At 47.2% G+C, this 24,173-nt stretch overlaps 2 protein-coding genes across 4 annotated transcripts in view; both read left to right on the top strand.

Annotated features, from left to right (window-relative positions):
- The first annotated feature begins 2,652 nt into the window (after nucleotides 1-2,652).
- ARPIN (actin related protein 2/3 complex inhibitor) lies at nucleotides 2,653-14,008 on the top strand. Its single transcript, XM_004278259.4, has 6 exons — nucleotides 2,653-2,880; nucleotides 5,447-5,522; nucleotides 8,365-8,497; nucleotides 11,628-11,834; nucleotides 12,215-12,378; nucleotides 13,227-14,008. The coding sequence occupies exons 1-6, from the start codon at nucleotides 2,789-2,791 to the stop codon at nucleotides 13,233-13,235; spliced, it is 681 nt and encodes a 226-aa protein (XP_004278307.1). The 5' UTR covers nucleotides 2,653-2,788; the 3' UTR covers nucleotides 13,236-14,008.
- A 453-nt stretch (nucleotides 14,009-14,461) lies between these two features.
- Nucleotides 14,462-24,173, top strand: part of AP3S2 (adaptor related protein complex 3 subunit sigma 2) — a 61,158-nt gene continuing 51,446 nt past the window's right edge. Inside the window, exons 1-4 of one of the 3 annotated variants that reach the window (XM_049705811.1) lie at nucleotides 14,462-18,265; nucleotides 21,812-21,903; nucleotides 22,006-22,212; nucleotides 22,563-22,674. In XM_049705811.1, coding sequence (XP_049561768.1) covers nucleotides 18,197-18,265; nucleotides 21,812-21,903; nucleotides 22,006-22,212; nucleotides 22,563-22,674 — 480 coding nt within the window. In that variant the 5' untranslated portion in view covers nucleotides 14,462-18,196. The remainder of the gene's footprint in view (nucleotides 18,266-21,811; nucleotides 21,904-22,005; nucleotides 22,213-22,562; nucleotides 22,675-24,173) is intronic. The other 2 variants (XM_049705810.1, XM_004278260.4) reach the window with 2 other exon arrangements.

Consider the following 24,173-nt stretch of genomic DNA (forward strand, 5'->3'; position numbering starts at 1 on the left):
GAAGTCCCAAAAAGCTGTACGTTTTTAATGTATACAACTTGATGAGTTTGGAGATAAGTACACACCCATGAAACCATCACTACAATCTACGCTGTAAACAAATTTATCATTTCCAAAAGTTTCTTCAAGCCTTCTTTTTTTTTTAAAATACTTTATTTCTTTGGTTGCTCTGGGTCTTAGTTATGGCAGGTGGGCTCCTTAGTTGCAGCATGTGAACTCTTAGTTGTGGCATGTGGGATCTAGTTCCCTGACCAGGGAGCGAACCCGGTCCTCCTGCACTGGAAGAGCAAAGTCTTAAACACTGCGCCACCAGGGAAGTCCCAAGCCTTCTTTCTTTCTTTCTTCTTCTTCTTCGTTTTTTTGCGGTACGTGGGCCTCTCACTGTTGTGGCCTCTCCTGTTGCGGAGCACAGGCTCCGGACGCGCAGGCTCAGCGGCCATGGCTCACGGGCCCAGCCGCTCCGCGGCATGCAGGATCCTCCCGGACTGCGGCACGAACCCGCGTCTCCTGCATCGGCAGGTGGACTCTCAACCACTGCGCCACCAGGGAAGCCCTCTTTATTATTATTGTGTGTGTGTGTGCGTGTGTGTGTGTAAGAACACTTAACATAAGAACTGTCCTCTTAGTAAATGTTTAAGCATATAATACAATATTGTTAGCTACAGGCACTCTACTATACAGATGTCTAGGTCTTATTCATCTTGTACACCTGAAACTCTGTGCCCTTTGACTACTACCTGTGCATTTCTCACTCCCCCCAGCCCCTGGCAGCCATTCTACTCTCTGCTTCTATGAGTTTGACTATTTTAGATTCCTCATGTAAATGAGATCATGCAGTATTTGTCTTTTTGTGTCTGGCTTCTTTCACTTCCAGGTTCATCCATGTTGTTGCAGATTGGCAGGGTTTCCTTCTTTTATTAAGCCTGAATAATATTCCATTGTATGCGTATACCACATTTTCTTTTTCCATTCATCCACTGATGGACATTTAGTTTGCTTCTACATCTTGACTATTGTGAAAGGACCATGGGAGTGCAGATATCCCTTTGACATCCTGATTTCAATTCCCTTGGACATATACCCAGAAGTGAAATTGCTGGATCATTTGGTGGTTCTATTTTTAATTTCTTGAGAAACTTCCATAGTGTTTTTCATAGTGGCTGTACTAATTTACACTCCCATCAATGCTGTACAAGGGTTCCCTTTTCTCCATATCCCTGCTAACACTTACCTTTTGTTTTTTTGATAATAGTCATTCTAACAGCTGTGAGGTTTTCCCTGATGATTAGTGATGCTGAGCAGCTTTTCATATACCTGTTGGTCATCCGTATGTCTTCTGTGTGTCTATTCAGTTCCTTTGCCCATTTTTTTTATCGTGTGTTTTTTTTTTCTTTTTCTATTTCTATTGAGTTATGAGAGTTCCTTATATCAGCCTGGGGAATTTTGAAGAGACAGAACCAAAGGACAGTTCTGCCCAGAGGGTCTCCTACATCCTTCCTTCTTAGAATTTAGGGAGCAGTCAGGTAGGCCAGATAGGGGTGGGTTTGACTAATCCATTAGGCACAATGCCTAAGGCACAGGAAAATATATTAATTTCTTTTAAAATCAGAAGAAAAAAAAGAATTTTTAGGCCAAAGAAAATGTCTTAATATATATTAATATATTCATCTTTATGTCAACCCAGTCATAAAATATAAGTTAAACACTTTTTTTATGGAGGAGGGAGCCCTTGAAAACAAAAATGCCAAAAATGCACAAAAGTCATAATGTGTGGGCGGAGGGGGTGCTTCTTCTACCACTGACAGCTCAGCTTGGGCCCCCAGGTATCTAACCTGGCCACCTCCCCTTTGAAGTGTCCCCCAGAGGCTACACTTCGACTCCATGAATGGGCCCACCTGCCCCAGGGCTTGCCGCAAAGGAGTCAAACAAGAGAACCAAGGCTCTGAACAATCCCCGGGTCAAAACAGACCCCTGCACCCGGGCTTGGGAAATGCATCCTTAGTTACATACTTGGGCACAGGGCAGTAGGGAGCTGGGAAGGGGTCCAAGAATGTGCGGGAATACGGCGAGGGGCAATGCTCCTTTCTAGAATGAGTTTATTAAATCCTTACAACCCCTCTGATACTGACCCCGTTTTACAGAGGAGGAAGCACGGGCTCAGAGAGGTTGAGGAACTTGCCCAAGCTCACACAGCTGGGATTCCAACCTTGTTAGGCCGTAGATCTTGACACCCAAGACCAGGCTCCTTCGTTACAGATCCCTGGAGCCCCTCCCTCAGCCACTGTGCGACCTCGCGCGCGGGCATAAAGAGCAAGTCTGTACTTAGCACCCCGCCGTCCCTGAGGGTTGTTCCCTTTTTCCCATTCCTGCTCTCTGGAAACTCATCCTTTCAGAGCTGATCCTATAGGCTCTCTGGGCCTCAATTTCCCCTTTGTGCGTGTGTGGGGCAGGGGTCTCCTTCTAGTAACAAGGAAGAGGGAGAGAAAGAGAAGGGAGTGGCTCCCTTCCCCACCCCCACCCTCGGGGCTAAGGTCCTAGCCGGGTCTTCAGGGAAGCCCACCTCCCGCCAAGCAAGGTCCCACGGGCAGGAATGGGGCTCGGCCCCTTTAAATCCCGCGCGGGAACGCCCGGGGCCGGGCCGCGCCGGTCCCGGATCTGCAGCTGGGAATTGTTGGTCTCCGCGTGTCCTCCCGGTGCTTCCCCTCGCTGTACCCCACCTCGCGGTGCCCCCAGCCCAGCGTGCAGGCTCCTTGCGCCAGGCCTTGAGGGCGCCGCGGCCGTGGGGAGAATGAGCCGCATCTATCACGACAGCGCCCTCCGGAACAAGGCGGTTCAGAGCGCGCGGCTGCCCGGAGCCTGGGACCCCGCCGCCCACCAGGGGTAGGCTCCGCCGCGTCTCCCCACCGCTTCCCGGGCCCGGCCTCCGTTGGCTCCCGAGGCTCAGCTTTGAATCCGGGCTCCCTGGTTGGCAGGGGGAGGGGGTGCGCTAGCGGGGTCGGGTGCGGGTGGGAGGAAGGGCGGGGCTCGCCAAAGACCTCCCTGGCCTCCAGACCGCTCCTCCCTGCGCTCCCCTCGGAGCGCACCCCCCTGAGACACTGATCGGCGTGAAGCTCACCGAGGGTCGGTCCCGACTCCCAAGCAGGGCTCAAAAGGCGGTGCTTACTTCACGTCAGCCTTTGTCTCAACCCCACCCCGGTGACTCTAAGCTTCACCCCGCTGCCTTGCCTTCAGGCTTTTGCACAGGCTGCACCCCGCTCCGGAAGGGACAGTGTCCTGCTGGACGGCAACAGCGGGTGGGAGTTGGCTTGGCAGGGCCGCGGGAGGGGCAGGGCCTGTCTGGAGGGCGTGTTAGATCCGGAGGGCCAGGCCCTGCCATCACGGACGCCGAAGTCATGAGAACGAATGGACAATTCAATTTGCAATTACAAACACTAAAGAATGAAGGGCGCAAGGGGCGGGGTGCGGTAGGGGCAAGTAAGGTCCGGGGTGTTTTCACTTTTCATCCCCATCCCTTCAGCTGCCCCCACCCCTCTCCCATTTCCGTGGTTCCAGAAAAGGAAGTCCCCAGGTTCTGCTTTTATGAAAACTAGAATTGGGAAGCGGGGGTCCAGTTCCTCTCAGTGAGGGACCCTGCGATCTTGGGCTTGTCACGAAACTTATGAGTGGGTTTCTCCACTTCTAAAGTGGATACGAATGAGAACAGGAATATGAAAATGCTTTAAAACAGATGCAAAGGGAAGATACTTTATAGCAGCTTAGACCCCGCCCCCCCCCCAAATTCGGTGAAATAAAAAAGTAAAGTCCTCCGGTCAGAATGGCCATCATCAAAAAATCTACAAACAATAAATGCTGGAGAGGGTGTGGAGAAAAGGGAACCCTCTTGCACTGTTGGTGGGAATGTAAATTGATACAGCCACTATGGAGAACAGTAAGGAGGTTCCTTGAAAAACTAAAAAAGAATTACCATATGACCCAGCAATCCCACTACTGGGCATATACCCTGAGAAAACCATAATTCTAAAGGAGTCATGGGGCTTCCCTGGTGGCGCAGTGGTTAAGAATCCACCTACCAATGCAGGGGACACAGGTTTGAGCCCTGGTCTGGGAAGATCCCACATGCTGCGGAGCAGCTAAGCCGGTGTGCCACAGCTACCGAGCCTGCGTTCTAGAGCCTCCGAGCCACAACTCCTGAGCCCGCGTGCCACAACTACTGAAGCCCGCACACACCTAGAGCCCGTGCTCTGCAACAAGAGAAGCCACCACAATGAGAAGCTGGCGTACCACAACAAAGAGTAGCCCCTGCCCCCTGCAACTAGAGAAAGCCTGCATGCAGCAACAAAGACCCAACACAGCCAAAAATAAATAAATTTTAAAAATAATTTAAAAAAAAGAGTCATGTACCACAATGTTCATTGTAGCACTATTTACAATAGCCAAGTCATGGAAGCAACCTAAGTGTCCATCGACAGATGAATGGATAAAGAAGATGTGGCACATATATACAATGGAATATTACTCAGCCATAAAAAGAAATGAAATTGAGTTATTTGTAGTGAGGTGGATGGACCCAGAGTCTGTCATACAGAGTGAAGTAAGTCAGAAAGAGAAAAACAAATACTGTATGCTAACACATATATATGGAATCCAAAAAAAAAAAAAAAGGTTCTGATGAACCTAGGGACAGGACAGGAATAAAGGCACAGACGTAGAGAATGGACTTGAGGACACGGGGAGGGGGAAGGGTAAGCTGGGACAAAGTGAGAGAGTAGCATTGACATAAATACACGACCAAATGTATAAAAGATAGCTAGTGGGAAGCAGCTGGATAGCACAGGGAGATCAGCTTCGTGCTTTGAGACCACCTAGAGGAGTGAGATAAGGAGGGTGGGAGGGAGACGCAAGAGGGAGGGGATATGGGGATATATGTATACATATAGCTGATTCACTTTGTTATACAGCAGGAACTAACACAACATTGTAAAGCAATTATACTCCAATAAAGATGTTTAAAAAAAGTAAAGTCCTTTATATTTAGTAAACACAATAGTTTACAAAGCGCCTTCATATTCATGATCATATGTTATTGTCATAGAAGCAGAGTGAGGTGGCTATTACTCTCCCATTTGGTGGATAAGAAGACCGAGGCTCCGGTTACAGCAACCCCTGCAGGAGGGGCCGTAGCTCAGTCTTGCAGCCTGTCAATGTTCCTTCCTACCCTCCAGATGATGCCCCAGCCTTTGGGACCCTCAGAGGAGTGGGGGCCCAGTGTGGGAGCCCAGAGAAAGGGGCTGCATCATACTGGGCCTGCCCAGGGACCGGGTAAATGGGAGACACACCTGGGACTTGCTTCTGTCCTAGTGCAGACCCTGACCTGGGCCATTGCACTTGTGGTTCTTGCCTGAGGACTGACAGAACCAGTTGAGCCCTCATTCTCTCTCATCCTTAGGGGGAATGGCGTCCTGCTGGAAGGAGAACTGGTCGATGTATCTCGGCACAGCATCTTGGATGACCATGGCAGGAAGGTGAGGATGTTTCCCTGGGGGCACCCGCAGGGCACTGGCTTCAGGGTCCTCACCCACCAAAGCATCTCTCTGCTTGGCTCTGCCAGTGCCAAGACTTGGGGTCCAGCTCTTTCCCTGAGGGGCTCACAGGGCAGGTGGGGGGGTGTTGGTTGGGAGATTAGCAGCCAAAAGGGGCGACAGATGGAAGAGGTCAGTTAGGGCTGTGCTGGGTTTGATGGGAGGGCCTGGGTTCTTGCTGAGAAGACAGACCAGGCCCTAAACCCGAGGGGTGTGTTTGGGGTCAGGACTGGGAGTGAGGTGAGTGGTTCAGGACTCAGGCTGTGGGTTCTGAGTGGGCTGGAAGGCCTGCCTTCTGAAGAGGTCCTGTCACCTTCTGATGGAACAAATTTAGAGTGCTGGGAAGCTTGCTGGGTAGGCAGGATGAGTGGCTCTTTATTCTGGGGCTGAAGGTCCAGCTCCTGTCCTCTGGCCTGGTGGTTCCCACTGCCTCCGGACCTGATGGACAAGGTCAGAGTGAAGTTATCTGCCTGTGTGGGTGCAAGGTCAACAGTGACCTTCCCCTTTAGGGGTACCAGCTCTGTAGCTGGGAAGTCGTGTGTACTTTGGATTGTTTAAAATTGAATTACTTTAAATGCACGGTTGGAGTTTGCTGTTAGAAGGCGCCTTGAAGTGACGGCATTTGCAGAGTGGTGAATATCTTAGCATGGGTTTACACATCTTTTTTTTTTTCTTTTCTTTTCTTTTTGGCTGAACTGCAAGGCTTGAAGGATCTTAATTCCCTGACCAGAGATCGAACCCTGGCTCCCTGCAGTAGAAGCGCGGAGTCCTAACCACGGGACTGCCAGGGCATTCCCTTGCACATCTTTTAATATCACTGTGTGGCTGGGTGTTTTGGAATGTTGGATTTTTATAAAGCAGGTCACTGGTGTGGACCTGGACCTCCACGTGTGTAGGGGTGTGAGAGCGTTGAGGTGGGAGGAGGGTTGCTGAGTTCTGGGCCTTTGTTTCCAGCCTGAGTGTCAAGCCACGTTGCCCGGGGCTTCGGTTCCCATGTCCATGCCCTTCTCCTCTTGTCCTCTGAGCCTCCTGGGGTTATGCCCTTTATCACCCACCCATCTCAGATGTCCATGGACACTCCTGGCATTCTCCATTCTGTACTAGCCAGTGTTTCTTTCCTGAGCACTAATTCTAAATCTCCACCCCCCCAAATAACCCCACCCAGATGTGCTGACCACCTTATCTCCTTGATCTGTAGAACCAAGCTCATTAAATCCCTTCTTGAGGCAGGCCAGAGGCCTGGGGCTACACACAGCTGTTTTTTCACCCACACCCCATGTGAACAGCCTCAGCTCCGGCTCAGCACTAGTTTCAGGTCAAGAGATGCTTTGCTGCACCCTCCCCTCCTTAGCACGCAGGTCAGCAGGCTGAGCACAGCGGTCTGGAGCCCTAGCCACCCTGCCCAGGAGAGCCCAGCAGTAGCTGAGTGGAGCTGGCCAGCCTCGGCCGTCCTCCACAGGCAGGGTGTCCTCCAGCCCCTCTCCAAACTTGCCTTCTCCAACTCCTTCTTTCCTAATGATAGTGCACTAGACGCCCCCGACCACCAGCCTGCAAACCTCCACTGTCTCCCCTCCCCCCTCCCCCAGGTGAGTAATGCCTAGTCCTGCGGGCCTCCTACCTTGACCATTTTCCCCTCCCCTCCCTTCCTCTTTCCATGTCTGCTCACCTCACATGGGCCCTCAGGAACTCAGCCTGTCCTGACTAAACCTTGCACCCCCTCTCCTGGTTTCTGGCTGCACCCAGTGCCCATTCCTGCCCTGCTGCCAGCTTGTCTCCTGAAAGACACCTCTCAGGGTCTCGCTGCTGTCCAAAAACCTTTCAGGATTCCTTCTAGTCTACCACATAAAATGCAAACTCCAAATGCCAACTCAAGGCTGATCCCCCACTTGCTTCCCCAGCGTGGACTCCCATGAGACCTCTCAGGGTCCTGCATTGCTCAAACATCCACATAGGACCTTGACTTTTATTTTATGTACTTGTCTAGGCTCTTAATATTCTTCCTACACCCTTATCCCACAGTTGCAGGTTTCTCCCCACTCTGAGACCTTGCCTTCTCTGTTTCTCCCAGGAAGTGGTTTCCTTCTCTTTAATCTCCTGTTTTGTGTGTGTGTGTGTGTGTGTTTTATTATAATATTTATTTATTTAACTTTTTATTGATGTATAGTTGATCTACAGTGTCGTCAGTCTCCTGTTTTGACTAGGACAGCTGGCAAAGAATTTACAGCACATTTCATGCTTTATACTGTGCTTGCTCCTTGAACCCTTACAACGTGCCTGAAAGTAGACATCACGTTGTCTCCAGACAACAGGGGAAACTGAGGCTAGGGGTGATTTGCTCCAGGACTCACATCTGTTGGAAGAGGCACAGTGGCTGTCCTCACTCAGAACTCCATTTCAGTGCCCCTTCCATGGCATCTTGGCTGCTTCTGCTTCTGCTTCATGGTATTTGGGCTCCTTGGTGCTCGGGTTATGGTTTTCTGTATATTCTTTCTGTCTCTCATATGTGGAGGCCTTGGGGTCAGGCTCTGAGCCCGCCCTCTCATGGATGTCTAGCCATGGTTCATTATGTGTGGCAAGTGCTCTACTAAACACATGAATGAATGAATGAATGAATATTGGGAGTGGAAGGCTGTGGCCAGCTTGAATATCTTTTGGAGGTGGGGTGGGATTCTGGGGTAGAGAGTGAGGTTGAGGGGGCTGCAACCGGAGCACTTGGGGAGTGTGTGTTGTGTTGGAGGCTGAAGGGAATGAAGCAGCCCCTCACTGTCTCTCTGCTTGGCCCCAGGAGCGCTACTACGTGCTGTATATCCGGCCTAGTCACATCCATTGCCGTAAGTTCGACCCCAAGGGAAATGAAATCGAGCCCAACTTCAGCGCCACCAGGAAGGTGAACACAGGCTTCCTCATGTCATCCTATAGTAGGTACCCTTCGCCCTTTCTCCCTCAGAGCCTTCATACACTGTGGTCTTCCTTTGTCTCCAGAGGTCTCTTGGTCCCTAGAAAGTGTCTTCTCAGCATGGTCGGCCTTGAAGCCCATGTTTGGCCTGAGGGGCCCCTGGCTGGACTCTTCCTGCCCCCCATTCACTCAGAGGATCCCTGGTGCCCTACCTCAGTGCTGAGGACCTGGGTGCCTTCCCAGCTCCTGCCATCTCCTGCAGTCTGGCAGAATCGTCCATGAACCTGCCTTAGTGCAGAGCCCAGGCCAGGTGGCCTCCATTTACCTGCCAAAATGCTCACTTGGTTCTTGGGCCCTTTGTGATCTTATTCCTCTTCCCAGTTTTGGCTGGAGAAGGACCTTCTTGCTGTCTGCCCCGTGTGAGAAGGTTTTGAGGTTGAGTGGGTACTCATCATCCCTCTATCATTTTATCCATTCATGCTTTCAGTTGCTCATTGAGTATCTGAACATTTAGTGAGAATCCACCATGTGCCAGACTCTGAGCTGCATGCTGAGGGTTCAGGGACTAGCAAGACTCGGACTTGCACACAAGCCGTTCTCAGGCTGGTAGAGGAGATGGACAGGCCATGACTGGAGCCCTAGCGGGGGCTCTGAGCCCAGGCAGGCGTGGTTGGGGGAGGTGCGCTGGAGGAGGGAATGCCAGTACTGGATCCTGAAAGACATGCAGGTATCAGCAGGGTGCCAGGGCTTGGAAGGGTGTTTCAGAGAGGGGGCAGGGTTCCAAGGGCATTCTGGGAACTGAGGGCTCCGGCAGGTGAAGAGCAGCCCTGCAGAGAGGGCACTCAGTCGAGGGTGCAGGGGAGCTCTGCGTGAGTGGTTTTAAGTTAGGTGAGTGATATGATTAGATTTGCTCTTTTTGAAAATAAATTTATTTATTTTTGGCTGCGTTGGGTCTTCGTTGCTGCATGCGGGCTTGCTCTAGTTGCAGTGAGTGGGGGCTACTCTTCGTTGTGGTGGGCGGGCTTCTCATTGCAGTGGCTTCTCTTGTTGCAGAGCACAGGCTCTAGGCACTTGGGCTTCAGTAGTTGTGGCACGCGGGCTCAGTTGCTCCGCGGCATGTGGGATCTTCCCGGACCAGGGCTCGAACTCGTGTCCCCTGCATCAGCAGGCGGATTCTTAACCACTGCACCACCACGGAAGTCCAGATTTGCTTTTTAAAATCCCTGGGGAAGTGAAGAGACTGGAAACCAGAAGGCTATTAGGAGGCCATGATGGCATCTAGGAGGGCCCAGGATTAAGGACTGGTCAGTGAGGATGGAGAGACTGGGCAGACTCAAGATAGAGGAGGGACCATGGCCTCGGTGTTTGTTTGGATATGGGGGGAGTCAGGGATGACCCCAGGATTCGGGCTCAGGTGCCAGGTTTGGGGGATGGAGGTGCAAGAGGAGGAGGTTTGGGGAGAAGATATCTGTTTGGGACACATGGCATTAGCCACGTGGTGGTGCTTCCAGGTAGAGGTAGATGTGCTCTAGGGACTTGGTACAGTTCTAGAACCCAGGAAGAGGGCTGGGCTGGCAGCAGGTATTTCGGAGTCATCACACATGGGTCGTATTGAAGCTGTGCCAGTGGACAGGGTCAGCCAGGAAGTTGTCCTGGGGAACAGCAACAACGGGGGCGGACAGGGAAGGAGCCTTGTAAGGAGCAGGGGCGGGAACGCTGGCGGGGTCTGAGCGGGGTGGGGCAGGTGCGTGTCTCTGAAGCCCAGCGAAGCCCAGGGGTGAGGAGTAGCAATGGAGTCAGGCGGTGCCCAAGGCCCAGGTGAGTCGGGACGGCGGAGCATCCAGTGGCTTCACAGTGACATGCTCCCCAGTGACTGGTGGGGGGTGAACGGTGTCTAGAGTAGTGGGTGCCAGAGCCGGAATGCAGGAAGGTGGTAAAGAAAGATCCAAGAGAGGAGAAGGAGAGGCAAGTCCTGGAGGAGGTGGGAGGGGGTGGGCTCTGGGGCCCAGATGAGCTGGCCTGAGGCAGGAGGGGAGACACCTCGTCCTTTGAGACAGATGGGAAGGAGGAGAGGTTTCTTGCGGTTCTAGGTAACTGGACAGGTAGGTGGTGGCCCCACCTCTGGCTTCTGTTATCTTGCGAAGTAGGAGATGAGGTGGCTTGTCTGGGGGACAGTGGGCAGGGTGAGGGTTGAGGAGAAAGTTCTCTGTGTGAGCAAGGTGTCTAGGGAATCCCAGAAGGCATCCCTGACGGAGCTTGGCAGAGGTTTTACACCACAAATGGAGCATGGTCTGGTGTTCGGGACTCGCGGCCGCCTGGGTATCAGTGTGGGGAAGGCAGCCAGTGGACGGCACTGGGGTTGCCATACTCTCAACGCTGCAAGTTCTCACTTCTTAGTCTGGGACCGGGACTCCCCCCTCCATGCTGCCCCCGCCCTGGGATTAGCAGATTTGGGACTTTCAGGGTAGGCGGGTGACAGGCTGTTGGAACCTTCCCTGAGCCTCTGCGCTCTGCCTGAGCCAGGATGAGCAGGCCAGTAGAGAGTATGAGGACCACCAAAGTTTGCTGCTGGTTCCAGCAGACCCCACCCCAGCCAGGGAGTCCCTGAGAGCCCAGAGAGAACCCTGCCTGGTCACTGGGGTCTCAGTGGGAAGGCAGAATTGTGTGAAGGGCTTGAATCCTGCCTCCTCCACTGACTAGCTCTGTAACCTTGGGCAAATTACTTAACCTGTCTAAGCCTTAATTTTCTCATCTGTGAATAGGGATAGTAAAAACATTGACACTTGCTGAGTGCCAGGCCCCATGCTAAGTGCTTTACGTGCATTCGATATTTCTTTCACATGTCACGTCAGTCCCATCGGGTAGGTACCTCTTTTATCCTTATTTGTCAGGCACAGAGAGAGGTTAAGTAACTTGCCTGTGGTCACACAGCATGTAAGCAGATTTGCACCAGCTAGCCTGGCTCCAGAGCCCGTAGCCATAACTCCTCTGTGATGCGTTCCTTGAGTACTGGCAGGATGGGAACTCAGAGCCCCTACCTTCAGGTGGTTGTGAGCGTGTACAACACTGAGGCCTCACCTGGCTCCTAAAAAGCCCTCCTAGAGTGCTTGCTATTACAGTGGTAATGACTGTCTCATGCTGTGTGCCTGCAGAGGTGGAAGCCAAGGGGAACACCGACAGACTCACACCTGAGGCGCTGAAGGGGCTGGTGAACAAGCCAGAGCTGCTTGCACTGACGGAGAGCCTCACCCCCGACCAGACAGTGGCATTCTGGATGCCTGAGTCGGAGATGGAGGCCGTGGAGCTCGAGCTGGGGGCTGGGGTACGGCTGAAAACTCGAGGCGATGGCCCCTTCCTGGGTGAGCAGTGCAGCCCTCACTGTGGCCTGATGCTCCTATATGGCCTGTGGGGGCTCCTGGCCTCCTGTTTGAGGCTTACCCACCCCTCCTGCTTCGAGTTCATGGAGCAGGCCACATCTGGCCTCCCCGTGGACAAGACCTCTTGAGATTTATTCCTAAGTCCCTGGGCAAGTGCTTTGGGGCCAATAGCCTGAACACTTTGGATCCTGGGGTGCTGCCCAGTCCCATGGTTCCTGTGGGTGACCTCTCCTATCCATTGCCTTGGGGGTCCCATCCAGGGCCTCCCTGAGCACACTCAGGCCTAGGGGACCCCAGCAGAATGGGCCAGCCCCCACTATGTTTCTGCCACACGGAGAGAGGCCTTTAACTTCTCATTTCAGATTCGTTAGCCAAACTCGAGGCTGGAACAGTGACCAAGTGTAATTTCGCTGGTGATGGGAAGATGGGGGCATCCTGGACAGACAACATCATGGCCCAAAAGTCTTCAGAGAGGGCTGCAGTGGAGACCCGAGAGCAGGGGAACGGCGCCGAGGATGAGGAGTGGGTAAGCCCGGGGAGATAACCGTGGACCTGGAGTTGGTGTGGTTCATCTCCTGGCAGGAGTTTTGTATGCACTGGTTGTGGTTGGGTGTAGGACAGCAGCATAAACTTTACTCCCCAGCTTTGGTGGAATTCCTGAGAGTGTGTTAGCATCAGGAAAATTCCCTCAAGGTATGAAGGGACCTTTCTTCTTGGTGGGTCTGAACTGTGCCAATCAACAAGAGAGCCCCAAAGATTTATGAAAGCAAGGGATGGAAAGAAGGGAGTGCAGAGGGGAACCAAGGAGACTTAATTCCATTAAGGCTCCAAACATTTCTACTTCAAGTGAATACATTAGCCATGTTGAGCAGCTGAATGAGCATTTTTCCCCCCTTTGTTCTCGGCTTCCTGCCCAGAGTGGCTGGAAAATGGCTGACCTGGTCCTTAATAGTTATTTTGGCCCAAAGTTCAGCCTCCTAGTTGATCCTCAGCCTACTCACGGTTGATTTGGTATTTTGAGGTATATTTCACCTGAAGATTTGAATTGGTGTCAAAAGGCCCCAGATTGAACGTTTAAAACAAAGTCTCAGAAAAATGGGCTCTTTATCTAGGTGATGAAGATGATGATATTTGCCAGAGAAAGCAGGGGCAGATAGAGGGAGTGGATTCCCTTTTGTCTTAATAGAGTGAGTCTTGGACTAAAAAACAATTGGAGTTGCCAGGCTGGCTCCCTGGGCCAACACTAATGAGATGAGGCCAAGGCAGGTAGCCGCGGGCCCCCCGGTACCACTCATTCGAACCCTTGTTTGTCTGATGACGGTAGAAGACTTTTACGAAATGTGCTCTGTTCATATCTCTTTACTTTACCTCTAGGACGACTGAGGTCAGTGAGAGATGGGGTGCCTCCGGGGCCCACTGTTGAGCATTTCTTCCATCAACTTTCACTCTGGAGCTCGAGAGAGCAGGTCCACCAAGCCTTGCCTGGTTCTTCCCTACAGCCACTGTGGAATACCCTTTGAACAAGCTCTGCTAAAATCAAACGCAAGAGCCTGACGTTAGACATGGGGCCCCAGCCTGTGGCTTATGGAGGGTCCCTCCCTGGATGTGAGTCTAGCCTTCCTAGACATTTTCATGGTGGCCCTCACCCTGAGTGGCAGCCTTGTTTCTGGAGGCAGGCAGGGGGCAAGTCCCCCAGGGCAGTCAGAAGAACTGGACTTGGTTTTGGTGCAGAACTGGTGGGGAATCCCTCATCTGCATGCAGAGTGGCTCAGAGGAGAAGTTAGCGGGGCCTCCTTCTTCTGTCCTTGTTGTATTTCTTGCTTTCCTTCTGCAATTGCCCTCCTCCCAAGCACTCTGTGCTGTAGCCTCTGCCCTCCTGCTCAAGCCTCCTTGTCCCCTGTGCCCTTTTCAGTCCCCAGAGCTGCCAGTTCTTTATTCCTCCTCTGGTTCTCTGCCACCCTGAGGGTTCCTGTCTCCTGACCTCCTTTGGCGGCTTTCCTGGGAATGCTCTTTTCAGGGAGGCTGAGAGCGTTCACAGGTGTGGCCAGCTGGTCTCCAACTCTGACTCATTCTGCCAGGCCACATTTTGGACAACACCTTTTTTCTTGTTTTGTACCTTGAGAACTTTTTACGAATGAGTAAATCTTCAGGAAGGATTCCTCTACACTGACTGTGTTATTATTAGGTATAAACTGAGCAACCTCCCTATAAGAAGAAAGCCGTATCTTTTTGGTCATGAACATTGCCTTGCTGGGTAGTATGCCCACACCCACATCTATGAAGAGATCTGGAGTTGAAATCTACACATCCTAAGAATGGGTAGGGACTTGGTGGAATGTGGATCCTGCTTCTCTCAGGGAAAAGAGGGGTGGTGGTAAACTAACAATTATGGAGTCCCCTAATGTGTCAAACACAGCACTAGATGCTTTCCGTGATGATAATTATAGTCCCTGACTGTTGAGTGCCTCTTGGTTCTATTACTTGTGCCAAGCACTTCCAGTATCTTACTTAATTGTCACAACAATCCCAAGAGGCACATGTGATCATTATCTCCATTTTTTTTTCATATGGTTTTCATGGTTGAGGTCCCAGCGTTTATTATCAGGGTTCAAACTTTCATTTGCCTTCCTGCATATTTGAGCCTGGGCTCAACAATATGGCTGTGAGGCTTGGGGTTAACACTTCATTTAGGCCACCTGAAGTCACAGGTCACTGGACTGCCCTCGGGTCTCTTCTGTTCTTGTTGCCCTTTTCTTAGTTCACATACTCGTTCTCTTACCTCAGCTACTATAGAAGCCGCCTCGCTAGTGTCCTGTGTCTGAATGGGGCTGGCTCACTGTTGAGCATGCTGGGACCTCAACCATGTGGTGGCCAGGGGAGGGGTTAAACAGGAGGAGGACTGGGGACACTGACATGGGGAGAGGCACCCAGTGAGGGCATCCTGTTGCCCAAAGCACTGTGGCCAAAGGGTATGGCAAGCTCACGTGGGCAGGCCACCATTCTAAACAAGGAGGCACAGCGTGTCAATGGGGGAGCCCCTGGGCAACAACTAGGCTTGGTGTCTTGGTGGGGTGGGGATGGGCTCCTGGAAGGAAAAGGCCATGGTGGCTGGAGCTTAGAGAATGGTGGGAGGTTGGGCATGGCATCTTCAGCATGTTAAGTATTTTGGGACTTTATCCTTAATACCTTGGAAGCCAGTGATCCCCGGGAGAGTAGTAAGATCTGATTTGTATATTTCAAAGATCACTTGACTGCAGAGAAACTGAAGGCAATGAGCCCAACTAGGAGACTGCTGCAGTGGTGGGGGTGAGAGCCTAGAGTGATTTAGTCTATAGCAGTGGCAGAGGAGATGGAAAGAAATTCAGGTAGACAGGTGGAAAGGGACTTTCCAGCAAGAGAAGAGGACCTGCAAGGCCATGGAGGTGGGGGAGTGGCCCGATCTTGGAATATGCAATTTCTGTACATGGTCATTGCAATTTTATACCAACATATAAAATTTGATAATCCTTTTTCAATTGATGTTATATAACTACTTCCTATCAATATATCACTAGTCTTCATGTCATTGTTTTTAAGATTGACTACCTTAATAGCTCTATTATTTTCCAGAATTTGGGTAATTAATTGATCCCTCTTTGGAGCTATCTGTGTCAAAAACTATTGTAAATTACATAGTTCCCTCAATCTCACCTGCCTCCCCCCGCCACTATATTTTGTTTTGTTTTGTTTTGTTTTTTAAGATTTTTTGATGTGGACCATTTTTAAAGTCTTTATTGAATCTGTTACAATATTGCTTCTGTTTATCTTTTGTTTTTTTTGGTGCGAGGCATGTGGGATCTTAGCTCCTGGACCAGGGATCAAACCTGTACCCCCTGCGCTGGAAGGTGAAGGCTTAACCGCTGGACCGCCAGGGAAGTTCCCAGGGTTATTTCTTTAGGGATGGATTCCTAGGAGTCAGATTACTGGGAATCTAGGAATTCTTTGTAAAGGTCTTGGGTTTTTTTTTTTTCTGTTTGTTTTGTTTTGTTTTTTTTGGCCACGCCATTGCAGCATGTGGGATCTTCCCTGACCAGGGGTTGAACCCATGCCCCCTGCACTGGAAGCTGTAAAGGTCTTGTTATATTGCCAAATTGCTTTCCAAAAGGGTTGTTCTAAATTATAATCTCACCAGCAAGGTAGGAGAGGACTACTTTCACGCTACCCTTGCTAGACTTGGGTATGATAATATTTTAAAAATTGATATTTGATAAGGTAAAAATAACACTTTAATTTTAAGTTAATACTTTAATTTTAATTAGCCTTTTCCCCCATTAATAGTGAGCTTAAGCATTTTATTTCATGTTCATTTTCTAGATGTATTTCCTCATTTGTTACTCAGTTCCTTTGCCCATTTATTACTGAGGGGGGGGGAGGTTTTTTTGGTTTATCAGTTATTTATATTTTAAATATAACCATTTGCCATATTTAAAAAACTTTTCCATTTAAAAAAATTGACTTACAAACGTAAAATTTTTGTATAGCTATATCTTGACTTTTTATGATTTTTATTGCTTCTAAGCTTATATACTCTTTTCAGATATAGATTCTCTATCATTTTCTTCCATTCTAGTTATTACTTGGTTTTATATTTAACTCTGTATTCCACTCTGCCTTTAATTTGAGAGAGTATGAAGGGAGATAACTAAATTGCTTATTTTCAAATTGCTAACCAGTTATCCCAACACACTGAATTCCTTCCCACTGTCAAGATATGATGTCTTCCACATCACATATTAAAATCACTTATACTTAAATTATCCATTATATTTCAATAAGTCTCCCTTTAATGACAATGTGAACTATCAGAGTAGGTTTTAATAGTTGGTAGAGCTAGGTCTCACTTATTATTCTTCTGTTTCAGAATTTTTTTTGGTATTCCTCCTCAACATTTGAAATATTTTGTCAAGTTTCAGTGCATATTTATTGCCTTTGGATTCTTTTAAATGAAAAAAAACTCTGGCTACAAGAGTAATACATTTTATTTTAGAAAATTTAAAATAAGAAAAAAATATAATTCCACCACCATTTTTAAAATCACTTATGTAGTACTCAGTTATATACCATGCACTGCTCTGAGTACTTACAAATATTAACTCTTTTTGTGCTATACCAACTGTCTTAGGTAAGTAGAATTTTTTTTTCAAGTAGAAATAAACTAGTCTTACAGTAAAGGAAACTGATATTATGCCTGTTTTACAAATGATGACACTTGCCCAAGGTGCACAGGTGGTGGAGAGAGCCAGGGTTTTGATCAGAGCAGTGTGGTTCCACCGGCCTGTGGTGAACACTATGATGCTGCCATTCCATCAGACACAATTATTATTCATATTTTGGTGTATATACTTCCAACCTTTTACAAAGTGGAGTGTCCCTCTACATACATATGCATGTGGATCAATGCATTTAACCAGTTTCTCATTTTGGAATAATTAGTTTGCTTCCCACTTTCCCCTGTAATAAGACTGCTGAGAGGTATGTTCTTGAGGCTAAATCTTTTCACACACCCACATCGTTTTATTATAAATTCTAAAACTGGAAATGCTGGGTCTAATGTTCAATATATTTTAAAGGCTTGATAAATATTGTCAACTGTCCTTTGGGTAGGTGATTCCAATTTGCAGCTCTATCTGTGATATAAGGACGTGCCCCACCTCACCCGCACTAAGTCATTAAAAGAAAATACAAAAACTTTACTAATTTGGGGTCGCCGGTACCTTTTAAAAGGAATTGCATTAAAGATCCCTTAATTCCACCATTCGCTATCTACCGTGGAGAGAGAGCCCTTTTGCACGAGGAGGCACATATATAATTCACTACAGCATTGTATGTAATACTAAAAAATAAAAATGAACCTAACTTTCCCCAACCGGGGAATGGCTAAATTAGCCTGCATCTCCACACCGCGCAACGTTCTGCAGTGTTAAGGGGAAGGTAAGACTGCATGTGTTAAGGCAGACGACGATAAAGGGAGACTCCCGCTGCGCTTCACCTGGGAGCGCGGCTGCTGTTGGGCTTTCTGCTTCTTGATCCGCTTTTCCGGTGTGCTCGGCTTTGCGCCAGGCCCGGGATTCTGCGGCCCTAGCCTCGGTGTCTGCACCAGCCTTACCCCCGCAACCCGCCGCCAGTCCTGGAGCCTTCTCCAAGGCGTGCCGGGAAACCGGACTCTTGGTGGTCGGGCCCTTGGGCTCCGGGACATGTTTCCGGGAGCTACTCTCAGCAGCGCACCAACCGGAAGCGTCCGTGTTGTGGCGGAAGGAGGTGCTCTCTGAAAGCAGCCGGTGGTGAAAGGAGCGTGGCGGGCAAAGATGATTCAGGCGATTTTGGTTTTCAATAACCACGGGAAGCCGCGGCTAGTCCGCTTCTACCAGCGTTTCGTGAGTGCGGCCGAGCTTCGTCACATCCTTTCGGGGCACCTGTGCCCCTTCTCTCTCTTTGTCCCGTACGGCGCACGCGGGCATCGCCCGCTGACCTCCTAGGCCTCCTGCACCGTATATGTGATCTTCCCCAGACCGGGGCCAGTGTCAGGCCTTGTGTCCCACGCCCCGCTACCCCCGCTCTTTTCCACCCCTTCCTGGACCCGGCATTTTTGTGCCATTTTTGTGACACTTCTCGCAGAGTCTCAGGGCTCTATAAATGGTGTGTGTGTGTGTGGAGGGGGTGTGCCTCATGGACAACTTGAATGATTGAAATCAAATGAATCTCAAATTAATTAAACTGTTAAACGCAGTTTCACGAGGAGGAAGAAATATGCAGCTTTTTAATTATTTTGCTTTAGCTAACGGATTTGGAAAAGTGCTTTCTTGGAATTATTTTGCTTCAGTGTAGGCTGGGACCGCCCAGCAACTAGGTACCTTTCACTACGTAGAGTTGAAGAAAAAGTCAGTTTGAAAGTGGGAAATGTTGAGAAATTATACGTGATAATGTGAATTTGAATTTTCCAAAGGCGTTACTCTGGAAAAAATAAACATCATTATTTGCCTCCTGCCACCCGACGTTTTATTTCTTCGTGGCTAGGTTTCAAAATGTTAAGTACGTAATTGTGAAACCGTAGAGTGGAAAGTGTCAGAAAACTTATGTTCAGGCCTCAGCAACACCTTATTTTACCCTTGTGTCAAGTTAACAAAAATCTCTTTCAGACTTCATTTCCTCTTTTGTCAAGTAGAAATGAAAAAAAATTTTTTTTACCTTTTTCGTAGAATTTTTTAGCTAGGTTACATTTTATTATATCGATTTTATATTAACATTCAATAACACTATTCAACTTGTATTTGCATTTGTGTGTGTGTGAATTTTTCTCTCAGGTTTTTTAAAGTGTTATTGAGATACGTTACATACCATACAGTTCACCTTTTAAAACTATACAGTAGAATGGTTTTTAGTACTTTACAGAGTTATGCAACCATCACCACAATTTTAGAACATTTTCATTATCCCAAAAAGGAACCCCCTACCCATTAGCAATCATTCTGTGTTTCCCCCTCAACTCCCCCAGCCCTAGGCAACCACTAATCTACTTTCTATCTCTCTAAATTTGCCTATTCTGGACATTTCATATAAAATGGAATCATACAATATGTGGTCTTTTATGACTGGCTTCTATTACTTAGTATAATGTTTTCAAGGTTCATCTACGTTGGAGTGTGTATCTGTTCTTTATTCCTTTTTATTGCCCAATTATATTCCATTGTGTGGATGTGCCATATTTTGATTGTCCATTCATCAGTTGATATTTCCACCTGTGGCTCTTGTGAATAATGCTGCTGTGAACACTGATGTACAGGCTTTTGTGTGAGCATGTATTTTCATTTCTCTTGGGTATATATCTAGGAGTAGAATTGCTGAGTCACGTAGTAACTTTATGGTGATCATTCGGAGGAACTGCCAAACTGCTTTCCAAAGTGGCTGCACCATTTTACATTCCTATCAGCAAAATATAAGAATTCCAATTTTTCCACCTCCCTATCAACATTTTCTATTATCTCTTTGATTAAAGACATTTTAGTAGGTGTAAAGTGGATTCTTGCGGTTTCAAAAATTTTTCTAATGACTAATAATGTTGAGCATCTTTTCATGTCTTTATCGACCATTTGTTTATCTTCTTTGGAGAGCATAGGATTTTTATAAGACCTAAATTAATTCCTAAGTGAAAGTTACCTTGAAAACTGCAGAGTACTAAAAGATATGAGGGATTATTAAAATGATTGAGAGATGTAAGCAATTGGTAGTTTGCTATTTTGTTGAATTAGAAATTAGGTAACCTCACCATTTCATAGTGCTTACCCACTGACTATCACCACTTCCCTGTAGAATCAGATAAAAGGCTTTGCAAGATGTTTTGGTCAGTTTAAAAAAGTGCTGATGCTTAGCATGTTTTGTATTTCTGGGTACACAGAGTTAATCCTTTACAGCATCCTGGCGTCTGTGAGCTTTCTGAATTCTTTAAATGGAAACCAGAAAACAGTGATTGATTTACTCAAACTTACAGTGACCAGTTATTAGCAAGTTTTCATTTATCCATTTGGTAAATGAGAGAGCCACTGTATACCAGTGTAAGTCAAGGTTATGAAAAGTAATTTCTCCACAATGACATTTTCCCTGTTTTTTCCTGTTTCGTTTAAATAACTAACCATTTCAAGTCTAAATTCAATGCTGTAGGAAGAAAGGGGTTAATGTTACTTGAATCTATGTTCTGACTCTTTAAGGGAAGTCCAATCTGAAGGTTTTCTTAAGCTTTGCTACTTAAAATGTCCTCAGACCAGCAGCATTGTTATCACCTGGAAACTTGTTAGAAATGCAGTCTCAGGACTTAGCCCAGACCTACTAAATTAAAATCTGCATTTTAACAACATTCCCGGGTGATTCATTATACATTGAGATTTTTTTTGGCCCTGCCACGTGGCTTGCAGAATCTTAGTTCCCCAACCAGGGATTGAAACTGTGCCTTTGGCAGTGAAAGTGCAGAGTCCTAACCACTGGACTGCCAGGGAAATCCCATTATACATTGGGCACTGGTCTAGAGCTTTTAATTACTTTTGTCTTTTTTTTTTTTTTTTTTTGGCCATGCAGCATGTAGGATCTTAGTTCCCCGATTAGGAATGGAATCTGAATCCCCTGCATTGAAAGCGCCAAGTCTTAACCACTGGACCTCCAGGGAATCCCTACTTCTGCCTTAATGATTGATTTCTCCCTCCCACTATCCTTTTTTAAGAACCATACTTACTATGAACTTCATATGTATAAATAGAAATCAAATGTAAGTTATCAAGAGATTCCGTCACAGTTGAGCTTTCTGGAGTGTAGTAAGTGAAAAAAGGTGTTTATACCTCTGCAATTGTTCAAGATTCTAATCTGTAAATAGAACATTTTCTGTCTTTCTCTGTAGTACTTTGTTGGTAACACAGCATCTTATATGTAATGTCTGTATTACCAGTACAGAAGATGGCAAATGCAGGTTTTTAAAGCACATACACGATTACATCTTGACTTCCTTAAAGTGTTAGACCTATTAACGTTTGTTATTTGCCCTGGCATAGATGTTTTCTAGAGTAAGACAAAATATTTCAGAACCAGGCCTTCTAGTTATTCTTTGACCTTGTATGAGAGTTTGTCAGTTCTCCTTTCCTTGGTTATTCACAGTAAAGAAATATCAGCTTACCTATCAGGATGGTAATGGTTAGGGACTAGATATCTAGGTAAATATACCCTATTTTAATTCCTGTAACAGAGACTTGTCGTCAATTTTTCCATAGATTCCCCTTTTACTTTTTCTCTACTCATCATTTATGTCTTTTCTGTAAACTGGTACCAAATGTTCAAATCATTCCTAGTTTGGAAGCCCTTGCCTTCCTGTCCATCCTCACTGATGGGATGTAGTTTTTCAGACTTTCCCACTGATTCACTTTATTTCTTTTATTCCATAGCCAGAAGAAATTCAACAGCAGATTATTCGAGAGACCTTCCATCTAGTTCTCAAGCGGGATGACAACATCTGTAACTTCTTGGAGGGTGGAAGGTAAATGATCAGTTTTCTCCCCATACATCCACTTTTTTTTTTTTTTTCTTTTGTGATACGCGGGCCTCTCACTGTTGTGGCCTCTCCCGTTGCGGAGCACAGGCTCCGGACGCGCAGGCTCAGTGGCCATGGCTCACGGGCCCAGCCGCTCCGCCGCATGTGGGATCTTCCCGGACTGGGGCAAGAACCCATGTCCCCTGCATCGGCAGGTGGACTCTCAACCACTGCGCCACCAGGGAAGACACCCATACATCCACTTTTGGGTGACCTTCATCATTATTGCTTCTTCAGGCAGTACTCAAGTGTCAGGTGAGTACCTGATGCAACTTGAGCTGAGCTGAGCTAAATCTGCTCAGGGAGAGACCCAGTTCTGTTCTGGAAGCTGCTAAATGGTTGTGCTTCAGATATTTACAAGTTTGGTGCCTGGGAGGATGGGCAGAAGAAAAGGGGAGGTAAAATGGCTTTAGGCACCTCTGCCAAATTTGGTTGCCATTCACCTGGTAGAAATGGCCTATTGTTTGGCCTGTCCTCCCCCTTTCTGTTGGGCCCCTTCTCCTCCCTTGGCACAGAGTTTGTCTTTGATATATTCAGTTAAGATATAGGCATTAAAAAAAAAAAAAAAAAGATATAGGCATTTAAATGTTTCCCATTTTCCACAGTTTGATTGGTGGCTCTGACTACAAACTGATTTATCGTCATTACGCTACCCTCTATTTTGTATTTTGTGTGGATTCATCAGAGAGTGAACTTGGGATCTTGGACCTCATCCAGGTATGTGTAGCAGGTAATGATGGCAGCCACTTCAGAGAGTTTGCATGGGATTTTTGAGTAACCATCTGTAGATCCTTTTGTCAGTCTCTTTTTTGATACTTGGTGAAAGTTACTAGATGTCCACCAGATGGTGCTATGAGAAAGCTCCTTAGCAACCTTTAAAAATTCTTAGAGATTCTTCTCCAGCCCTCTCACTCCCTTAGTTTTCTTATACGAGGCTGACACCAGTTCCAATGTGTGTACTCACCCCCACCCCAAGCAATTAACTCAGTTCTCCATGGACAGTAACCAGGTGTCCCATAAATTTGCTCAATTCTGACACTGTCTACCTGGAGATAGATACCAGTCTCAAGTCCAGGTTGTCTGTCACCTGTGCGTCTGACTGACAGCATATAGCTTGAAGATTTCCATGATTTCCTCCTCTGGTTCAGTTTATTTGCTAGAGTGGCTCGCAGAACTTTCTAGAGAAACATTTTACTTACTAGTTTACCAGCTTAATTTGAAAGGGTATAACTTAGGAACAGCCAGATGGAAGATGGGGAAAGGGCGTGGAGCTTCTATGCCCTCTTCAGGCACGCAACTCTCCTCGAATATCCACATGTTTACTAGCTTGGAAACTCTCCGAACCCTGTCCCTTTTGGGTTTTAAGGAGGCCTCTTTACATAGGCATGATTGATTAAATCATTGGCCATTAATGACTGATTGAGTTTGCAGCCCCTCTCCCCTCCCCAGAGGTCTGGAAGTAGGACTGAAAGTTCCCACAATCACATGGTTGGTTCCTCTGGCAACCAGTCCCCATTCCTGGGTGCTTTCCAAAAGTCACCTTATTAACAGAACAAAAGGTACCTTTATCACTTAGGAAGTTCCAAGGTTTTTAGGAGCCCTGTGCCAGATACAAGGATGAATACCAAATATTTCTCATTATAAGTTACAGTGTCACATCATGTTTTAAGATTTTTTTCAAGTATCAAACTAAATGACATTTAAAAATGCATACTTTGTATTTTCACTTGTAACTCTAGCCTAAAGCAAAGAAACTTGATGTTTTATCTAGTCTGAGCAATCTTGACATAGGTAAACATGTTTTTTTAGGCTTTTTGAAAATTAGAAATGGCTTACAGGTTTCTTTTCATTACCTTCATGGAAATTGAGATATGTAGGGACCCTGTACTGGGAACTATTAATTTAGTACAATTCCGTCATTTTGTACATGATATTCTAGATAGGCTTTAAGTGACTTGAACAAGTTACTTAAGTTGAAAGCACTCAGAAGGAGCATGCATTAAAACCTAATAACAACAATTATAGAAAACTCTAGCTATAGATTATAAAATTTACATGCTTATAACTATATTTTATTTTGTTAAGATAAAATTAAAGAAGCTAAATTTAATATACCTTGGGACAAATAAATGGAAATTTTAAATGTGTATTTTTATTTCAGATATACTACACTCTTCCAAAAAGTTATATACTTGGACATAGCAATTTTTAAATTT

The sequence above is a fragment of the Orcinus orca genome, chromosome 2, assembly GCF_937001465.1.
Source record: "Orcinus orca chromosome 2, mOrcOrc1.1, whole genome shotgun sequence".
In the NCBI taxonomy this organism is placed as follows: domain Eukaryota; kingdom Metazoa; phylum Chordata; class Mammalia; order Artiodactyla; family Delphinidae; genus Orcinus; species Orcinus orca.

Coding starts and splice junctions, on each gene's coding strand:
- ARPIN (XM_004278259.4), top strand. CDS start 2,789: ATGAGCCGCATCTATCACGACAGCGCCCTCCGGAACAAGGCGGTTCAG. Junction 5,523..8,364: donor TGGATGACCATGGCAGGAAG/GTGAGGATGTTT, acceptor GCTTGGCCCCAG/GAGCGCTACTACGTGCTGTA. Junction 8,498..11,627: donor CTTCCTCATGTCATCCTATA/GTAGGTACCCTT, acceptor GTGTGCCTGCAG/AGGTGGAAGCCAAGGGGAAC.